This window comes from Poecile atricapillus, chromosome 13, assembly GCF_030490865.1.
Source record: "Poecile atricapillus isolate bPoeAtr1 chromosome 13, bPoeAtr1.hap1, whole genome shotgun sequence".
Lineage (NCBI taxonomy): Eukaryota > Metazoa > Chordata > Aves > Passeriformes > Paridae > Poecile > Poecile atricapillus.
Genome location: NC_081261.1, coordinates 13,522,009 through 13,543,014, shown reverse-complemented (window position 1 = coordinate 13,543,014; position 21,006 = coordinate 13,522,009). Strand labels below are relative to the sequence as shown.

Below are 21,006 nucleotides of genomic sequence, written 5' to 3'. Positions count from 1 at the left end.
AATCTAAGTACCTCCATCAGTTTAACACTCAAAAGTAATCAGTCTCCTTTCCAGACACTTCTTGCTGAAAAACCAGATCTTAAAAATTATGAGTTGAACTGTAGATCCTTTGGGAGACAAGAAGACTTACAAGGTGGAACAAATTTGCAAGATCTGCTCAATGTTAGCCATTTTCATTCTTAGAATTAATCATAAATTATTTTAATTTAAAGTATCATTTTAATAAATAAAACTGTTATTTCATCCCCATGGAGTGTATTATTTTCATTTGCAGTAGATTTTAATATGAGAAAGAGCACCCACAGATGTGTGTAAACAAACTTCTTAGAAGAGTGTGTGCTCACATGTGTATGAGAAAATGGAGAAGGGTTTATAGGATCAAAAATTATTATTTTCAGTATCCAAAGTCTTAAAAGTCTATTACATAGCAGAGTAAAGGGATGAGAGGGAAAAAACCACAAAGGAAAGGTTTTGTTCAACACTCAGTCAGACCCCAGCACTACAAGATGAGCAAACACAGCTTTGGTTGAAGCACAAGATCTTTTTGCTTGATAGAAATTTGAAACTATGAAATACAGAAAGCATATTTCCTATTAATTTTGAAGCTCTTCTGAAAAGGTATTTGCATGAAAATGGTTACTAAGCCTATTTTAGGGTAGACCTGAGGTTTCTAATTTTTTTCTTTTATTCAGTGAGTGCTTACTACATGGTGATAACATCTAGTTTTTTGTAAGTTATCCTTTTATATGTGGTTTACACAATGTGCATGTACCTTTGCAAATGGTTTAAAAATATAGAACCTAGTTTAACTTAATCATCAAGTAGTAAGGAGTCCAGTAGAGAAGCAGTAAAAATAGAAGTTCTTTTTGAAAGCTAAGTAAAGGAGCAAAAAAGGAGAAAAAAAGGAGCATAAGTCTATATATACTTATATATTTGCATCAGAAATCCTTGAATTCTGAGTCTCTAATTTAAACTGTAAACAAATGCTGATTTTTAATAATGATCAGTTGTGGGAAACTGCCAATAACAAGAAGTTATTCCCTGAGACAAGCTGCATGTACAGAGAATTCTCATATTATGTCTAGCTGTTGTTTATTCTACAAATACATATTAATATTAGAACAGTGCTGTGTTTGCCAGCACTGGTGTTATTAGTCATTACTGGAGTTCTCATCAGCACCACAGCTGCTCAACTGGTCCAGCAGGAGAGAAGAGATGAGGATGAATCTTTGTTCAGCAGCTCCAGCTCAGACTCTCAATGGTCAGTCAGGAGGTCTGAGCACACAACCACAACCCTCACAAGGGATGAAGATAAAAAATGGTGAAATGTCAGAAGATAGGATGGAAGTGGAACATACAGGAAGTGAAAAATAAGAGATTATCACAACTGATTTAAACTACCATTTGCAAACCAGAGAGTGCTGATCAGAAAGAAATAAAAAATAAAAACAAAAAAACCACACAAAAACCTAAACCCCCAAACATTACAAACCAAAACAAAACCAAAACAAAAAAAAATTCACAAAATATGGAGAGAAAACAATTCGTGCATATTTAATAGAAAGTACCCTAAAGACTGAAAGTCAATCCCATGATGTCTCCCTGAAAATCCACTTCTAAATACATTTTCTTCTGGTTTTTATTGTGACTCAGATGTAATATACACAAAGTTTTGGTTTAATTCCTGTTTATCAGACCATCTTGCTATTACAGCTCAAAAGAGCACTTGACTGACACTAGAGTATAAATCCGAGGAGGAATGTTAGGTTTGGGCTCAACTTTCTTACCTTTTCTTTTCTTAAAAGCATACTGACAGAAGGGTGCTGTAAAGGTTTGTACTTTTATTTATTTCCTAGTCTAGCAATGCTGCTACATTGCTCCATTATTAACAACTTCAACATAGATGAAAGCACAGATGAAAAGTGCTTTCATGTTTTTAAATCACTTAAAGAACCTTATCATCTTTTATGATTTGGGGAGGGAAAGGGTAAGGGAGGGAGGTTTCATTCAGCATCTTTCCTTTATTAAATAAGGTACACAAATTATAATTTTTTTTGTTTCTCAATAAGACCATGCTTTCTAGACAGGAGAAATGGAAGGCAGTTGTCCCACCCTAATAAGTATTTTACACTGGGATTGTGTTTCTTCAGGTCACCATTAAAAATAAGTAAGCCTTGATTCAGGAGAAGTGAGAGTTCCACATGTACTGGCCAGAAGAGGAGAGTTGCCTTGAGGCCCTTTCCCACACAATCCACTCTACATCTGATTCCATGATGAGGAATCTTGCCTCTACCTCAAATTTCCTTTGATTATGTAACTGTACAGATGTAACAAAAACCAGCAGACTGCAGAATGCCACTCAAAAACCAAGCATGACAAAGGAAAACTAAGAATGTCCTCTCACTCTAGACAGAATACAAGAAAAAAGTTTTATTTAATGTCTTTAATCCAAATCTATGTATCAAAACATTTCATTTTCAAAAGGTCAGAGGTCCTGGAGAGAAGTATTAAAACTGTAATTGCCAAAACTCAGTTGGATTTGGAAGGGATACATTAATTTTAACAGAAGGGTTGAGGATGACTCAGGTTTGATGACAAGATGATCAAAGATCTCATCTTGTTACTATTGGGAATATGAGCAGTGAGAGAAAGTCTGGTCAGCCCGAGCATCTGAAGAGCAGCTGTGGCCTCTAAGCAGCAGCCCATCAGTCACTGTGAACAGTTAAAACCTTCTTGCAAGTCTGAACAACCTTCATCCCTCTCAAGAAAATACTAAAACAACCCAGCAAGAACTGTTTCACACTTCTGAGCTCTGAATATAGTTTTTGTTATTAGCATTTCACTGACAAACCATGATAAACAAAACCAGAATGAGTGCAACTTTGTCTTAACAGATTTTCCAAACCCAGTAATGTACAACAGGTGGCAGCTCAAAGCAGCTGTGAGCAGTTCCAGTGCCATGGTCAAACCAAATATTTTACAGTAAGTAAAAAATATTTCACTTTTCTAATAGAAGCAACAAAATACTGAAGAAAATATCTGCAATGCCTTTAAAAAAAAAGTCAATTTTTTTTTCTAATAGAAGAACAAAAAAATCTTTAAAGACTATTTATTTTAAGCATGTTTATTTCCCACAGAATTTAATCCCATCATAACACCCACTCAAAGTTAGAAGAAATTTAAATGTATAAATTCCTGGATGTCTGCAGCTGGAAACTGAATGCACAAGATGTAATGAATGTAATTTCCTACTGTATGAACCACATTTTTATCCATCTAATGTTAATATAGAAAGTGAGAACATCTACCAAATCTTAATCTAGATCTGCCTGTCACATTATCTCAAATTTCATGTCAGTAAAACTGTTCAATCAGAAAGATGTCCAGCTTTCAAATGCAAAGAATCATCATACAGACCTATTTTTTCTAAAAAAATTGCTTTCTAAACTTAACAAAAGCAGGAAAATAAGGAGTTGCTGCTCATTATCTTACAAAAAATTTACTTTGGCTCTCTAAAATAAACACTATTTATTAGACACAACAACACAGACTAGTAAGGGAAAAATAACAATAAAAAATATCTGAGTGATTCAATTCAGTTGCCAACAGTTTGTACTCCCCTTTGTAAAGAGGGCAGAGAAGAACACATGAAGAGCAGGGGTAGGATGAACAGTTGTCAAATCAGTAATCAAGAGAAAAAGACTAGATTAAAAAAAAAAAAAAAAAAGAAGATTATGGAATGCTGAATAATGACCTGCAAACTAAAATGAGGCACTTGAGCTGAAGCATCAATCATCCTGATAGGGAAAAGTAATATTTAGATGACTCCTGTACAGTAAAGTAGAACAAACTGCAGTGAAAATGGCTCCAGCAGCTCAGACTTTCAAGGTGCACTTTGATTCTTTATCTTAGGTAAACACCTCTAAGCAAGGAAAGACCCTCCAAGAGCAGAGATTACCCCAGAAAACAGAACTGGGTGTTTGACAGACCAAGAACAATGCAAACACTCCCACGTCTGTAGACAAAAATGAGAGAAAAAAGGGATTAGACAAGGGCTTAATTATTGACACTAATTATTATTAGATGGTTTGATTTAAAGGTGAAGATGGACACTGACTGCTGTCAGAATGGTTCAAAGAAGATGTGGGACATGGTATCAGGTGTAAGAAATGACATTCCACTGAAGGATTTCCACAAGTGTGAAAACTTCCCATTCCCCAAGCCACAACATTAGAAATGTGTAGCAGAGAACTCTCACACAAGCACATCTACAAACCAGCAGAGTTTCTGCATTTAAATTCTGGTACATTTAGATTGTGTACTAGATGATTTACCTTCCACTGAGAGGGGCACAAAACCTATACATTTATCCATCAAACCTGCCTGTATCTTAGTTGGTATGAATCATATCTGACTCCTCAACTGACAGTAAACCAGGGCTTTTAATTCATATGCCATATCCAATGGTTGATTGAATGCCAATTTAACTTGGCTATTTGGATAAGTAAACCAGATGATTAAACACAGTTCCTATGAAGAAATGTTTACTAATGGTTTCAGCACGAGGTTTAGAAGTTCTTGAGGGAAGCAAATGCCCAAATGAGAAAAAACTTAGTCTGTACAGTAGGTTACAGGTTTTTCATGTAAAAACATTTACATTTTGAATTCATTAATCCATTGGACATAGCAATGACCACTTTGTAAAATAGGAGATTAATTCCCCTAGCTTACAAGTTCATAGAGGCAGGTTATTTCAAATATTAGTTGCAGGCTGTAATGCTCAATTACAGACAATTACAAAAGAAATTAGATGGGTTTCCTCCTTTCAGTTTTTGTGAGGTCAGGGTTGAGCAATATGGGTGAGCAGTGACAAAATTGAGTAGAGGAGCCAGCACTCCCATTCCCACACTTCAATAATGCAGCATTTAAGAACAGGAAAGGAATTCCAAGGCAACTGATGAACAATGAGTGTATGTTGGCCATATGGGTTTTTACCATAACAGTGTTTTAGTTGTCTTTTCAGTACAGATTCTGTGTTAAAGAGAAACACATTTAGGTGAAAATGTTATCATTTCCAAAATTAACCTAGGTAATAGGATACCAAGCTAGTTCATTGGCCAAGCCCAAGATCTGTGCAAAAGATATCCTCTGGTTAAGGGTCATGGCATCTGTGCCTACAAGATGTTTTGATCGGTGAATCTTGGTTTGCCTCATTTACAAATTGTGGATTTCAAAAGTAAAAGAACTCTGAGAAAAAAACTTTCTAATTTAGCACAAAGCAGTGGAAATAATGGGAAGATAATATCCATTCTCCTAGAGCTCTTTCATTAAAACTTCTTCTTGCACTGGATGCTGTAACAAGGAACAGACTGTCCACCGAGGATTATGGTAAGAGAAACCATTTCTGACTTTAAACATACCTTGTCTTGGAAACTCATCGGACTCCCTGTGCACCAGGTCAGACACTCGATTCCCATAGTGCATCCTGGTGTCGTGATCATACGCCTTCAGTGTCTCACTGGAGCTGTAGGATTTCTGTGTGGGCACCCTGCAGTCCTCACTGTCCAGCGAGGAGCTCGTGTAGCGGCACTGCTTCCCACAGCGGCCCCGCGTCAGCGAGCGGTGCCTCCTGTCCTTTATGTCCATTCTTCTGAGCCAGGCACGCTGCTTCCACAAGAGCCACTCTTCTATTTGGGGTCAGTCACTGGCACCTAACAACATGAAAGGATGACAAAAGAGTAAGTAATGCTGCCACTGCATTTTGTTTTATTCTACTTTCCCTGACTTGTCCTTGAAGAACAATGTGGCACGGATCGAGAAGAAAGGGAAGGCCCACATGATGCATCCTCTAGAAATTGAAATAATTGACCTGAATGGGTGGGGAGAAAAAAATTAAATGCTGTAAGATAATCGCATACTATCTAAATTATCGTATCATTAAAGAGTTTTAAAAAAATGAAAAACCACTGTCATCTTTTGATTTTTGAATGAACTCTGGTAACAACACAGAACTGACAGAACAGAATTTGTTTCTGTTATGCAACAGAAGAAAAGTAGACTCAAACCAGCTTTAATTATTTCCATTCTTCCTGCAGGAGGGCTTCCAATTAAGACTGAAGCATGCAGGAGAGTTCCAAAGAGGAGATTATTCCTATTCAGTGTTAATGCATTACCGACCTTTGACGTGTTTGCGAGCAGCAGCAACTGATTTCCTTGCCCCTGGTTAACATTAGTCCAAGGCCCTGCTCTGAAGGTGGACAAGGTCTGTCCAGAGGTCCATCCCACCCGTGACACTCCTGCGTGGCTGTGAGTGTCTGAGCACACTTTGGGGATTGGCTGCTCTTGTGCACCCCAGAACGGACTCGATGTGCTCCTTCACCACCCCTCAAGATGACCAGTTTATCCAACTCAGCACTTGGAGCTCTTGAAAACTGTCTAAATCTCTTCTTGTTCAATGGACCATAGAGTTTCTTACAGTGGGCTTAATTAGGCCACCCTTACTGTGGCATATAGACTTTAATATATGCATCATTAGCATACAAAAACTGCAAAATGAAAGCTACTGTAGAAAGGAAGAAATACAGTAAAAGCACAAACACCCTACCCACTGGGGTACTAATTATTTTCAGTTGGTATTAGTATGTATGTCTTTCTCTCATGGCATGCTATGCCCAGGTCTGTGCTAGTCCTGAGAAATCCTCATGACAATTTTATTTTTTTTTTCTGGAAATTAAATCTTCCCACATAAAAAAATACTCAGATTTGCTAATAAGCAAAAATTGGAAAACATCTTGCTCTTCTCTACATGGCTAAAGAGGTGAAGGAATGGTTTGGGTGAATTTAGCTGGGACAGCTGAAGAGCTTTTCCTTGCCCCTGTCCCCTCTCAGAGCAGGTTCCCTCTGCCAAGCCCACCCAGCAAAATGTGCCCAGGCCAGAAACTTAAACCAGCAAAGCATTTCAGCAGTGATTCCTTGTGCCACCTCTGCCACCAAAGGAACAAACTGCAACAGAAGATGGCAAGAGACACGTGCAGAAGGCAGCCAAGCCTCTCACTGTGGGAGTTGTTTGCACCTGCAGAAGAGGTCACAGCACTGGCACAAGTATTGGCTAAATCATTGCTTTTTGAAACAGATTTTGGCTGAGAAAGAGAATAAATGTACTTGGCCGAGAAGCTGGTGACCTAGAGAAAAGGTTTCTTGCCTTCATTTAGATTTGACATTTAGCCTTGTTGTGTTTTTTGGGGTTTTTTTCTTTATTTTAAAGAGGAAAGTTAGGTAACCACAAGAAACAGCTGCTTTAAGCCACCCACAGGTATTCTGCAATCTGTGAGGAATAAGAACTGTAAACATGCTTACTTTTTTTCTTCTTTTTCATTTATTTTTAACATTTCAGAGGGGAAAAAAAGTCACAAAACAACACATACAGAAAAGCCAAAACAAAAGCAGAGACATTTGGCACTTGAAACTGTCAAGGTTCGTTTTATAACTTCAGATTAAAGAGAAAGAAATATTCAATACACATTCCTGTTTCTCAGCTCTCTGAACATATATATAGTGGCTGACTCCTCCATATCTGAATTTTTTAGTTCATTTTTTTAGTCCTGTAATATTGATTAAACTGGAAAGCACATTAACTGTAAAGCATATCAACACTGGAGGCACAAACAGTTTCTTGAAGTTTCAGAAGATATATGATCATTTAGATTAACAATGCCTGGCTCTTTGATCCCATTTTAATACTCTCTCATCAAATTCAGATATCAATATATCACAATTATAAACACAGAAACAGACATTGACACTACAGCATTGAGCAAAACCTGCCAGTTACTCTCTGGGAGTCCTCATGCTGCTACTCAACACAAAAGCCTGTCATTCCATATGAATTCTATATTGTCTGTCAGTTCAGACAAACAAACAGCTTTTTGTTTTTATGACTGCTAAACTTAAAACTGTCTGGCCTGATTTCTATTGTTTCTGAAAGAACATTTAATTCCTTGTTACTGTAGTTAAAAGAAGGATTTACTGTGACTGAGATAAAACCTCTGAGTATTTCCAGGACATTAGCTTATTAAAGCATCTTCTCAGGCAGACAAGAGTTTTTGAAATTGTTCCCTCAATAACCATTCTTTTGTAGAGTTTTGTGCAATTCCCCTACAAATACAGAAATAAAAGGAAATGGTAAGACAGTGTTCCACTGCTGATCGTGCCTGGAAATATTCCTCAGTCATTGGCACATGCAGAACGTGAGGCACGGTGTCTGCACTAGAGTAGCTCCAACCAGTTAACACAAGAAAATAAATGTAGAAATGTCCCAAGATCTTTACTTTGATCTTACCTAAGGAAAATATTTTTACAAGAATCAGATATTAGAATAGTCTGGTGAATAACCTGGTTTTTATGATACCAGACTATTAAAAATTTCTTGAACTTTATTAATTTTAGTAGGTTCTTCAAATTCTAATGATAAAATAACAATTTAACTGGAATTTTCATTCAATGTAATTTTCATATTTATTAGAGTAGTTTTAATTTTAATTTTCCTTATTTTTTCCATTATTTGAGGACAAATCTCAGGTATTTGAGACTAAATATATCTACCTGAACACAAAAAAAAGTTCTCAGAGATACTTCTCTCCTCCTCACCTGTGCTTTGGGGATTACTTTGAACTTAAAGCAGCCAGGCAAAAACCAGTTCCAGAGCATCATGCTCAAAACACTCTCAAAATTTAGACATCACCATACATGGCTTAAAACCCAGTGAATTAAATTGTGAAACACTCCTAGAAAATCTGTTTCACTTTTTTTTTCATGCTTAAGTTAAATAGATGAAATTCTGCTTGAATTCAGTGCTGAACACCTTTCCTGTTAGACAGTGAAATCTTTATGTACTGTATTCCTGGAAAGGAAAAGTGTGATAGCTTTGCTTAGAGAATAACGGTGAGATGCAATTTGAGTTCAGAACTCCTGATACTCTTTGACTTGCCTGTCTCAAGGGCACTCTCTGAATGGTTTATTTTGAGTAATTGACCTAAATTGTAACTGATTTAATAATTTCTTTTGTTTCAAAGGATTTAACTAATACAGCTCATTCTGACCCACTTACACTACGGAGCAGTACAACCACTAACAAGTGACTTCAACTGTTCTCATCTAGTTTTGGTTTAATTATTTCAGAAACACAGGAGCTCTGCCTAACTCTATGAGAAAGGTGTTTATTCAGAAAATATTTATTATTTATAGTGGCCTGCTAAAGGGCTGGTCTAGTTTCACAGGAATACAGTCTCAGCTGATCTGGACCTAGCAGAGCAGTTGATCTAAAGCAATGAACAGCTCAGGCTGTATTTGCTGCTGATGTACACATGTTCCCCAAGTTACATGTGAGATACACTTCTGACTCTCTATTCACCCAATATCAGAGTTATTGTGGTTCCATAAAGCAGCTGTGTACCTGAACATGACTTTGGCAGTGGCAATGAGAGCCTAAGTGGGCAGCACAAGGGCATTTAAACACTGCACATCCAACAGGGACAACAGACACAAGGGGCAAAAAAGAAGAGAGAGGATAAGAGAAAAAAAAGCTGAGAAGTAATGAAAAATAGGCTTTGGTTTAGAGGGTTTAAAAAAATTGGCCACTCCTTTTTGTGTTAGTACAGCAAAATCAATAGGAGGCATGGAGGGAGGGCTCGAAATGAATTTTAACGGCTTAGCAAAGCTTATGCTAAAACTCTCTGTAAATTTAAAGTTGATTCATACATTTATCTAACTCAGGTCATAGGCTTGTTTGCTGCATTTTGTAATGATCCTGACATGATTACAGTGTACAGGGCCATTAGCACTGCCACTCACACCTCACAGAGCCCAGGAATCACTTGGAAGTTCAGGGAAAACAAAGAACTTCACATTTATTGTGCCCCCAAATCACCTGGCACAACCAAATCAAAACATTACAATAGTGCAGACAGTGCTGGAAACAGCCTTTTTTCTTTTTGTCCCCTCTTTTTTTTTTAATTTAAAAGAAGTAGCACACCATGTACCAATATGTTCATTAAAAAAAATAAAAAGGGTCTCTTGAAAGCCTGGACTACTTTTCAGGAACAGCAATTGGAAAAAAGCTTGTGATTCAGTGATTCAGAGATTCAAATGCTGTTCATTATTTTAAGGAAAGACTATTTGTGATATGAGAAAATGCAACAATTCAGCTTTGGTGCTGGACAAATTTTCAGGCAAAGCATTAACATGGTTATTTGACTATTATATTTATTTCTATTTTATTTTTTTATTATATTTTTTTTATTTATTTATTTTAATTTCAGTGAAAAAGAATATCTCTACTTCTGGATCCCCTCTGTCTATTAAAAAAAAAGGCAATAAATAAAATGAAATTTTAAACAAAATACTACACCTAAGTACACTACAGTATGTGCACTTTGTTAGATGAAGTAATATTAATGACAAGTATGCTGACTTGATTTGCCCCAAAAATCAAAGCATATTTGGACAGTCTGTTTGGTGTAGCCTCATTTTTCACTGATAAATTGTTCTTCTGAATGTTTTAATTCCTACTTTTTTTTTCCCTGTCCAAATACTGAATTTCTGTTTTAGTGAGCCACTCTAAATAAAGTTGGAAATAAGATATATTTAGTGTGACAAGCAGCTATGTCAGAACAGTAGTGATGAATGATTCAAGTTAAGTAATATAAGACACAATGCTTATAGGCACTCTGTGTTCTGTTTCACTGCAGACAAAAGCTGGTTTATTTTTTTCCTTTTAATAGATAAAAGCTCTAAGAAGTATTTTCAGGCTACGGGCAGTCAAAATGGTACACACAACAACACAATCAAGCACTCAGCCAAATGTTTATCACATTTATATATTTTTATCCGTGTTTATCACGTGTTTTTATTTCTAGACTATCTTCAGAGATTTCTGTACTCCAGGAACTTCTTATAAATCCCAGAACTGTTTAAATCTATTATGAAAATAGCATTCCATTAAATAAATAACATGCCATCGAGAACTGATGGAAAGCCCAGGAGCTAGGAGACAGTTTTTGAACAGCATCCCATCATTCACTGACTGCTATGGATTAACCCCTTATTCTCCCCCGAATTTATTCCCCTTTCCACAGGGCAGAGAAGGTTGGTGGATGTGAGCCCAGCCTCCTCCCTGCCCCGAGGGGGCTCAGAACCACAGCTGACACCCAGGCCAAATGGAGGGCTTCTTTCTTGGAGGTCAGCTGAAAAAGCTGCTAGACAAAATCATAAATGTCCTTAAATGTGGCTTCTAGTTTATGCACTAGTTGGGGAGCACCACGGATTTGGAAATCACACCAGTAAAATTTCACTATCAGCAAAGCATCTGCAGCGTCCCAGGTCTGAGGCAGAGCGTGGCACGCACGAACCACCCAGGTCTTTGTGTTCAGCTGCTACAAACCAAGTGCTTTTCCCTCTCCAGGAGCATGAGAAATAGCAAACTTCACAAACAATATCCACTTAGTCACTCAATAACTCAATAGTTGATTTTTCTTGAAAATTATTTGAAATTCACTAAAATATTGTTGGGATAGTACACAATTCAGTAGCTGATCATCAAGAGAGATCATCAACTATTCTGTTGATTCCCATCCCAGAAGCTACAGCAGCCATGAGGAGATTGTGTCACAGCCACTCAGAGGTGAGGATTTTTCAGTGTAAGGTTTATAATCCCCCCAAAGTGGTACCAAGCAGAAATTTTCTAATTATTCAAAGGAGGCTGAAATCACATATTTTCTTTCCAAATATGCAGAGGCAAAACCATGCAAAGTTTTCAAGTTTTTCCTATTGGAGAGTTCTCTTCCTTCTTTTCTGGGTGAGGCATTAACTATCCACCATTCCAGAAAGAGGAAAAAAAGAGATTTTACCCTGGGATAACGTATATCCACTACAGACTCAAAGCTGTTTACTGATATTTATTAGGCTTTTCAACATCCATGGAAGTTAAATCTGTATTATTCTTATTCTACAGCAAAGGTAAAACACCATGAAGGTAAGAGTCCCACCCGAGGTCAGAAAGTGAGTTTGCTGCACATTTGAACCCCCAAGTGCTCGGTTTCCTGCTCTCAGTATATTTGTTATCTACAAACTTCCATCACTCTACGCAGCCAGGTTTAAAAATGAATAAATAAATAAATAAATAAAATCAAGCCACTATAAAACAACACAAAAAGCTGATGTTTCAATTAATATAATCACTTAAAATTAGTATAGCTGAACAAGTTCACAAAAACAATTTAAAGATCAAATACAAACCGGCCACTTCAAAAGACTAAGTTTGCTAGAACTAATTGCCTAAAGAACACTGTTACTCTTCTACTGCCTGGGAAGAATAAACAATAATATTATCTACTGCTAAACTGCTATTAATGAAGAAAGGTAGACTAATTTATCATTGTATAATTAAGACAATGCCGTTAAGCATGCTTTAACGATTCTGTGTAATAGTTTCCTATCACTAGAGAATACTTTTGAAACAGAGAGTAATTGTCTAAATAATTTTTGATTAAGTCCTTGATCAAACTGATCCACACTTATAGAAGTGAGACAGATCTAAATGCCCATACAAGGAGTGACAACTTGCTTTATTTAATTGTCCATGGGTGATGCACTTTTTTCATTCTAATCCTAGGTAAAATGCTGTATTTAATTAACTTAATGGAATTTTCAATCTTACCAGCAATGGAGCCAAGACATCAAGCTGGTTGGAGAGTAAGTTGTGCTCCAATCATTCCCCCCTCTGTTTTGCTTTCACCAACACTTGGTCATTAGTTCCCTTCATTATTCAGCAGCATTTTCCAGTGTACTGTCCTCTTGTCAGGCTTTTTTATCTTTCCATTTTCTCAAAAACCTTATTTATGCCCGGAGTTTCCGTTATGGATTTGAATACTGTCCATATCCACAAGCCTTTTCCTTCACACCCACGCTAATCCATCAGCTGTCTCTGGGAGCTCCTGGGCACAGTGCTTCCATATTAGACCCAAGGATTTTGATTTTAAATATATGACTGTGCTATCAAGTTGGAGAAATGTAATATCAAAGGACTTGTACTTCTCTTGCACCCAAACAGGTCAATGCCAAGAATTTTAGGACAGTTCCTTCCTAATTATTTTTCACTGCCTTATGCTAAAACATTCTGTGATTCTACACCCATTGGCCTCCTTTACTCCTGCTGGCAGCAGCAAAACCTGTACCACTGGGTACAAGATCAGCCAAGAGAGAAACACCAGAAATGTGCCTTTCATTCCTTGTTTACAGATGAATACACTGTGCAGGGGAACTCTGCCAGAATCTGAGATCAGCAAAGCTCCTGTGCACACCTCATCCTACTGTGAGATGATCATGTCGCTGAAGAAGTTTCTCAGCTATTTTCAAACCTCTACAAGACTATTCTTAAAACTCATGAAATGCAATCATGCAAGCAGCTATGGGTTTAGGTACTTATCACTTCAGTCAAGAACACCACCTGCTTTTCACTCTACACTTACATCATTTTCTCTCATTCTGTCTAAGAAGCAGTCCCTTTCTCTAAAGCTTCCACAGAACCTCTCTTGCCTCAATTTGATACTAACAATTTTCATTTGCTTATTAACAGGAGCCTTTAATACACTTTCTCCCTGCTAGCAGTGTCAATCTATAAAAATATTTTTTGCAGAAGACCTTTTACTAGAGACCATGGTTAAGGATATATAAACTTATATGGTAAGAAAAATCAACATTTTAAAATGTCTAACAGTATTTAGTAGAATTTCAATAAAGCTATTCCAAATTACACATGTGAATAGCCCACTCGGTTAAACTCTAATACACTATTAGAGAAAAAAAACAAAGCAAAACAAAAAAAACAGGAAAAAAGTGAGTGTGTTTCTATTTGTATAAACTGGTAGTTCTTCACCTTTGTAAACACACAGATTTTATCAGAAATAACAGCTTCCTGAAGTGATTCTTTGTTTTAAAAGGTTCAAGGTAAGCGAAGAAAACGTTAAAAGAAAAAAAGAAATAGGAATGAAAACAACAGAACACTGTGATAAGGCACACAGAATGGATGACATTATATCCCAACAGCCTTCATACAAGTATTTGCTGAAACATTTTAAATTCTAGATTGCCTCAGCCAGCAGTGAAACTTTGCATAATGAAGTAAGAAAGCTACACTGGAAGATTCTCAGCTAACAAGCATTGTTCCATCTTTCAATGAAGGAAAATTAATTGCTTTATAGAAATTAATTAAATCTTGCAGTGATGGATACAACGAATACAACCATTATAAAAAATGATCAGCTGTAACTCAACGTGTCTGAAGTGAATTTCCAGAGTCCACACATCAAGAGGTCATCAGGGATGGAACTGAGACCTTGTCACCATGAAAGCTGGTCCATCCAAACCTGCAGTGCAAGGTTTACTCACATATTATCATAGCAGAAGAAGACACAGAGGGTTATCTTGACTAATGGAAATTTTTAAATAACCTCAGTTAAGAAAAATACACTTCTAGAAAATCAATTAATCCAAGATCACAAAAAGCAGCAAATACCTCATAGTATTGTACAGTCACTGCACAGACATCACTACATCCTCTGTTCCATCTCAAATCATGAAGAAAAAGGCCCAAATCCCTCCGGGGGAAAATCTCTCTGGAGAAAAGGCCACATGCTTCAGCAGACATTATCTTCTGTTATCTACCTAATCATTCAGGACAGAACATGTACTCTAATATTCACTCTCACACTGTAACTTCCTCCTGCAGATTTCTTACACAGGACCATGTTCTGCTGACTGTCCTCTAGCCGTGGGTGTCTCCATGGAAGGCTGGCATTTGCTGGTGGATAAGGGGTTTCCTCTGTGTCACTCTGCCAGCAGTCACTGCTCATGGGGCTGAGTTGTCACAGAGAAACCCACCCTGGCTCCTCAGCCCCGTGTGAGACCCTCATCCAACAGCCCACAGGGGGTGCCTGAAGGCAGCTGGGGACAGCAAGGGCTGAAGCTGCACCAGCCCAGAACAGGGAGCTCACATGGGGATACCTCAGATAACCTACCATGTGAGAAATACAAACAACCATCTCCTGTTCACCATCTGTGCCAGTTTCACCAAGCAAGAACAGTCAGAAAGGAGAAAAAAGCTTAAAAATGCTCTTAAAAGTGCATGCAATCTTTGCAAAATCCATTTGGTCCTTTCTTGCCATTGCCCTTTCACAGATTGAACAATAACCAAGCTGCAGTGTCTAATTTCTTCACGAGTCTGAGCTCCCTGCATTAAAGCCAGCCCCCACAATTTTGCCATCTGCTGCCTGGATTGCCGTGCATCCAGCACAGAGATCCCGACATTCTTCAACTGCCATGGTCCAACTTCCCAGGCAAAAGCAGCAGCACTCTGTGACAAGGACAGAGATCAAACCTAAGGGAACTTGGCAAGAAGCATTTAAAGCAAATTCTGTTTCACCTACCACATTCAGTTGTATCATTGACTCTAGCAAAATAAAATTTATCACTTCATTGAAGACACTCGATTTAAACTAAGTATTTATTGAATCTGTATAGCTATACAGACATCCTGATCTCCATCCACAGTATATGAAATTGATAGTGTTTTAAAATTGACTATTCTCCAAAGATATTGGACAGTTGCACAAGTTTATAGCTTTGTTTTTCAAAACAGAAAATTAACTAGGGGTCCAAAACTTAGTAGGTTCTTTTTCTAAGGATTAGATGTTAAGTACAGAGAACAAAATTAATAACACAGTTTAACAAAATTTACCTTGTGAAACCAGAATTCTCTATGGTCATAACCAACCAACAAGTTAAACACAATCCTTAAAATGCTCTCTTTGTTCCAATTTTGTTTTACCTGCCAAGGTAAATGATTTCTTAGTACCATTATTTTTAGCAGTACTTTACAGATGGCAATAATACTGCACAGAGTTCTCCTCCCACAAAACAAGAAGGATGTTTGTGAATTGGAGCAAGTCCAGGGAAGGATGCCAGAGTCTCAAGGGACTGGAAGATGGGATCTGCGTGGAGAGATGAAGGAACTGGATTAGTTAACTGCAGAAATGGCCAGCAGTGGCCTTGCTGTTCCTGTGAGGCCACAGAGAAGAGGGAGACAGGGCTTTACTGGGAGCAACCAAAGGGGAGTGAGAAACCACCAGTGCAAACTGAGCTACAAGAAGTTCTGAACAGAAATGAAATGAGTAAAAATCACTCTGGGGACAAATATGCACTGGAGAGGTTGCTGCAGGGGCTGGGGAATTTTGCTCATTTTCAAGACTCACAAAGCCCTTAGCAACCCAGTCTCACTTCAACACTAACACTTGGATTAGGTGAGCTCCAGAGGTCCTTTCCAGCCTCAGTGGTCTGTGACTATGATGTTCTTAATTCAGGAAAAGTTCCATAGCCATTAAAAAGTAGGAAGAACCAAAAATTTTATTTTGGAAGCAAGCCGGTAAAGTAAACACACAAGGCAAGCTTTGTAAGCTGAGCACGCAGGCTTAAAGTCAGAGGTTTTTAAAGTAAAAAGTCATCTAAGCTTGCAGGTTTAAAGCTGAATTGCAAGCTTGAAGAGCACAATAAGGCAGAGGCTGCACCCTGCACACACGTGCAGCCTGCAGAGGAGCAGACACCACTGCAGGGGGTCCTGCTGCAGTCACACTGATGACACACCACTGTGTGGGGGGAGTTTCAGGAAAAATGAATGGGATTTGTTCCTTCTTCAGTTTCACAGTACAGACCTTTGAGAGAATACAGTTCTAGGGGAAAGAAAATGCACAGGAACTAAAAGCACAATTTAACAAAAGTAAGAAGCACGAGCTCCATCACAATTCCCATGACACTAGTGCAAGCTCATACGTTTCCAAACATGTCATTTGACAATGCTGCCTTTGAAACAGTCCCTTAAAAATGTGAAAACAAACCCAAAAGAAAACAGCTCTGCCATATGTTGTGATGACACTACCATAAATCTAAAGAAAACAACACATGAGAAGGAATTGCAACCTCTAACACTCATCTCTCCAGCAGTCAGAGCCACATTCCTGTGTCATGTAAATCAATACAAGGCCTATTCTCTTTTCACTGAAGATTTTGTCTTTTGTTTGGAGGCCCAGGAAGATGGCATTCATCTGGGCCTATCCTATATGACCAACTTGAGATCTGTGTGTGATACACAAGCATATGGTACATTATTCTGCCTGGAAATCTAAAGATTATTGTAAAACATAATTAAAAAAAAAAAAAAGAAATCAAAACTTAAATTGCTATAGAGATTTACCAACAAAATCCTTCCATTTCTATATCCATTGCTGAGTATGGCACAGAGAGTAGGTGTGAACCCACAACCCCACAGAAGTCAGTGGTGTTTGCTCTTCCTGTACAATCTCATCTGCCAAATTTCAAAAGGCTCACTGATTTTAGCCAACATGGGCTAAAATCAACTGGCATCTTGTGTCAGCTGGGCTGGTGGGTGCAGGGAAGTTTCCTTTCTGCTGTATTTAAGTCAAAGCAGGGGTGTGGAGTACATGAGCTACCAGGCCTGGGACTAGTTGGCCAGCAGAATCTGTGAAGGAAGGAATACTTGACTGGTATCCATTCTGTGAATTAGTGTTGGTAGCTGCTGAGATGTGCAGAGTCAATAAAGTGTCCTAATTAACCACCTTCTTTGTAACTTCCCCATTTGTGACCCAGGTGAGCTCCTGTCCATGCTGGGCTATCCAGAATTTCACACTGCATTTCCAAGCTCATGAATTTACCCCCATCCCCATCTGGCTCTGGCAGCAGACAGAACTGCACCTCAGGACCCAGTGACATCCCACTGCACCTTCCACCAGTGATTTTACTAATGCTCCACCCTTTAAAGAGTTGCTTCTTTTCCCCAAGACCAGCACTACAATCCCCTATTTTAATATAAAACTTACTGATGCAGAGGAGAGCAAAGTGCAGCAGCCCTGCTGTTTAAAGCCTCCCCTGGTGCAATAGGTCATTCTCCCATACAGGCAGTGGGAAAGAGTCTCCTATATCTGTGCCTCTCAGAGCAGGAAGGAAACTGGAAATAAACACTATAAATGCTTTATTATCCTGAACTGAAATCAATAAACTATGAACAGCTGTAACCTAATTTACTAGCAAACAGAACTGAAAAGATATCTGACAAAGCTTTTCATATACATTAAGAGCCATCAGATTGTAATTTTAGGTCAATATCAAGACACACAATGACCTAGAGTAAAATGATCTATATACCATTACCTATTTACTCAGTTGCCCAAATTATCTCAGTAAATTCTAACTTGCATGAAAACTTTCATGAATTATTAAATTAAAAAATAAAAGGTAAAGGAGAGGAGAGAAAAGCAATCTCTTCCTTGATGCCACTGTCACTGATACACACATGTTGCTCTACAAAAGCCAGCTCTGCACAAACAGTGGTGGAGACTGTGACAAGCAGCTCCCAGAAGGATGCACCTCTGAGCTCAGTCCATAGCAGGGGGAGGTGATGGTCCCTCATGCTTCCCAAAAAGTGTCTCCTATCCAAAAAAAGCAGGACTGATATGTGTGTACATGGGTGTTCGGTCAGTGGCATAGCCAAAGCCACTTGAAGTGACATCTCCAGCACTCCCATGGAGATTCCATGTGGGACAGCAAGCCCCTGACAAGGCTCCTTCCTCTTTGTGCTAACACAGAATAAGAGCTGATATAAAAGACACACAGTGCAGCGCGTTAGGCAGCAGGAGGGAACATCCCCTCCACCTGTAATTCCTACTCCTCCAGCAAAAAGCATTCCCTGAACCAGACAGCTTCCCACAGACAGGAGTTCTGTGCTTTGAGAAGCAGCTGGAATTTCAACATGAAAAAGAAAACAAGTATTTGTTCAATTAGAGTGAAGAAAAACACAAAACTAAACGACCAACACCAAACTGAGCCTGTGTTTAAACCACTAATATTGGTTTCAATTCTAATATTGGTTTCATATTCATGTATCTAAGATACATGATACGTTATTTTTTATTTCATCTACCTTAAGAACAAAGGGTTTCCATTTACATCACTCAGCTGTCCAGTTTCATTCCCATTTCCTGAGAGGCAAGATAAAAATAAAAGACAATCCCCAGACTGAGCAAGCACACTAAGGGTTAATTACTGGGAACAGAAATCAAGCTTCAGCAATTTAACAAGACTGTCCAGCTTCACAATTTTGATTGAAAAGTAAGTTTTAGTTAAGGTCTGTTACACATACACAACTTACAAATTCCTTTGCTTGAACTTCTGCAGTTGGTATTCTCGTAAATAAATAAACATGCCATTTATTTAGTTTGGCATTAAGTCTCTTTTATCATTCTCATAAAAATATTGTCAAGTACAAAGCAGTTGCATGAACCCTTGTTCATGTAATATATATTTTTTGAATTATTTAGTTTTAATTTTCAACTCCTGGTCAACTTTCAGTTTCAATTTTCAATACTTTTTTTTAAGTAGCCTGATAGTATATTCCTGAACTAAAATGATAAAATTACAAAAAGACTAAAAGGAAAAGAAATAAATTTCTTAAGAGTAGCTTACAGATTGAGTTTATCTCTGCAGTTTTGAACTGATGGTAACATTTATATATTAGAAGATCTGCAAAGGAGAGATCCTGCAGCACACAGATCTCAATGTTTGGGGCAACTCATCAAGAGAAAGACCTGTAATAACCATAATAACTTCAATTGCAACTGAATTTATGGAAGTGGAACACCCTTTAACTGAAAAGAGTGATTCCTAAACATAAAATAAACTAGTTATATCTCATTTCCTAGAAATATGTTCAGGGAAGTCTATATACTTCCATAATATCTTGAAGGAATCCTTAGTTTTACAGGTGGGCTGGCTTAAATTTTGAAAGCAGCTTAGAAATTCTATCCTGAACAAGCAATGTTTCTCCTCTCTTTTGCACAGCTGAGAACTCATAGATATATGCCTTTCTTTAAGTCATTTATCCATTTAAAATGTGGGGGTTTTTTATAGTCAGTATAAAAAACTTACATGAGGCTGCTGGAATATTTTCCAATAATCAAGACTACAGAATTAGGAAATGTCCCATTTAGAAATTGAGTTTTGAGTGATAAGAAGGAAATACAAACTGGTCCATAGTGCCATGCCTCCATTTAGACTGCACTAATGTTAGTTTTGATACAGTGCAAGTGCATCACCAGACAGATGGTAAGATCAGGGTTTCAAATATATGTGACTCAAAAATTGTAATTCAACATGAAATTGTGACATATCAGTTAATTAGATTTTGTTTAATGAAGAATCAGGATGCTTTTAAAAGTTATTTCTTTCTATAGAGAGATTTGTTCATACTTCCTAAGAATTCCAGAAATTAGATAAATCTAAGGAAAAGTCTACTTATCTATGTAGAAGCAGGCTAATCCTCACTTTACTAAATAACATCATTTATCAGAGGGACCAAAAGCAGATTTCCTTATCATTCCCACGAGGAATTTAACTTGGAAAAGTGTCATATCATGAAAAACTCCTAAAATTTCTACTAAAACACACACACACACATGAGATTACAAATGCTGTGCTCAAGCTCCACAGTTAAAGCAAACCATGAGAACCTGGTACAGTAAAAACAGACAAAATAAAAACAATGGGAATGTATTTGGGGCAGCAGAGTTTTGCAGGAGATCAGGGTGTGTGTAACAAAACCAGCAACACAGGAGGTGTGCCCAAAACAGATTCAATGGGCAGCTAGGTACAAAATCTAGCTACTTTACTAAAAAAAATTACCTACTGCAGCAGGTAAAACAAAAAGATTTAAAATTAATGAAATAATTGATTTTAGAAACCCACAACAAATAAAGACTGGAGTATGATGCACACATTTCACAGCAGAGAACTGACAAGATTACAAGACTTTCTTTTTCCCTGTTTGTAGTCAGAACTTCATTAACATTTTGGGGGTTTCAGATACTTGATTTTGATGTATTTTTGTTA

At 37.8% G+C, this 21,006-nt stretch overlaps 1 protein-coding gene across 1 annotated transcript in view; it reads right to left on the bottom strand.

Annotated features, from left to right (window-relative positions):
- The window catches only part of LOC131584081 (teneurin-2-like), a 215,588-nt gene that overhangs the window by 74,896 nt on the left and 119,686 nt on the right, over nucleotides 1-21,006 (bottom strand). The window contains exon 3 of the mRNA XM_058848836.1: nucleotides 5,421-5,711. Within this exon, the coding sequence (XP_058704819.1) occupies nucleotides 5,421-5,646 (226 nt within the window). The 5' untranslated portion in view covers nucleotides 5,647-5,711. The remainder of the gene's footprint in view (nucleotides 1-5,420; nucleotides 5,712-21,006) is intronic.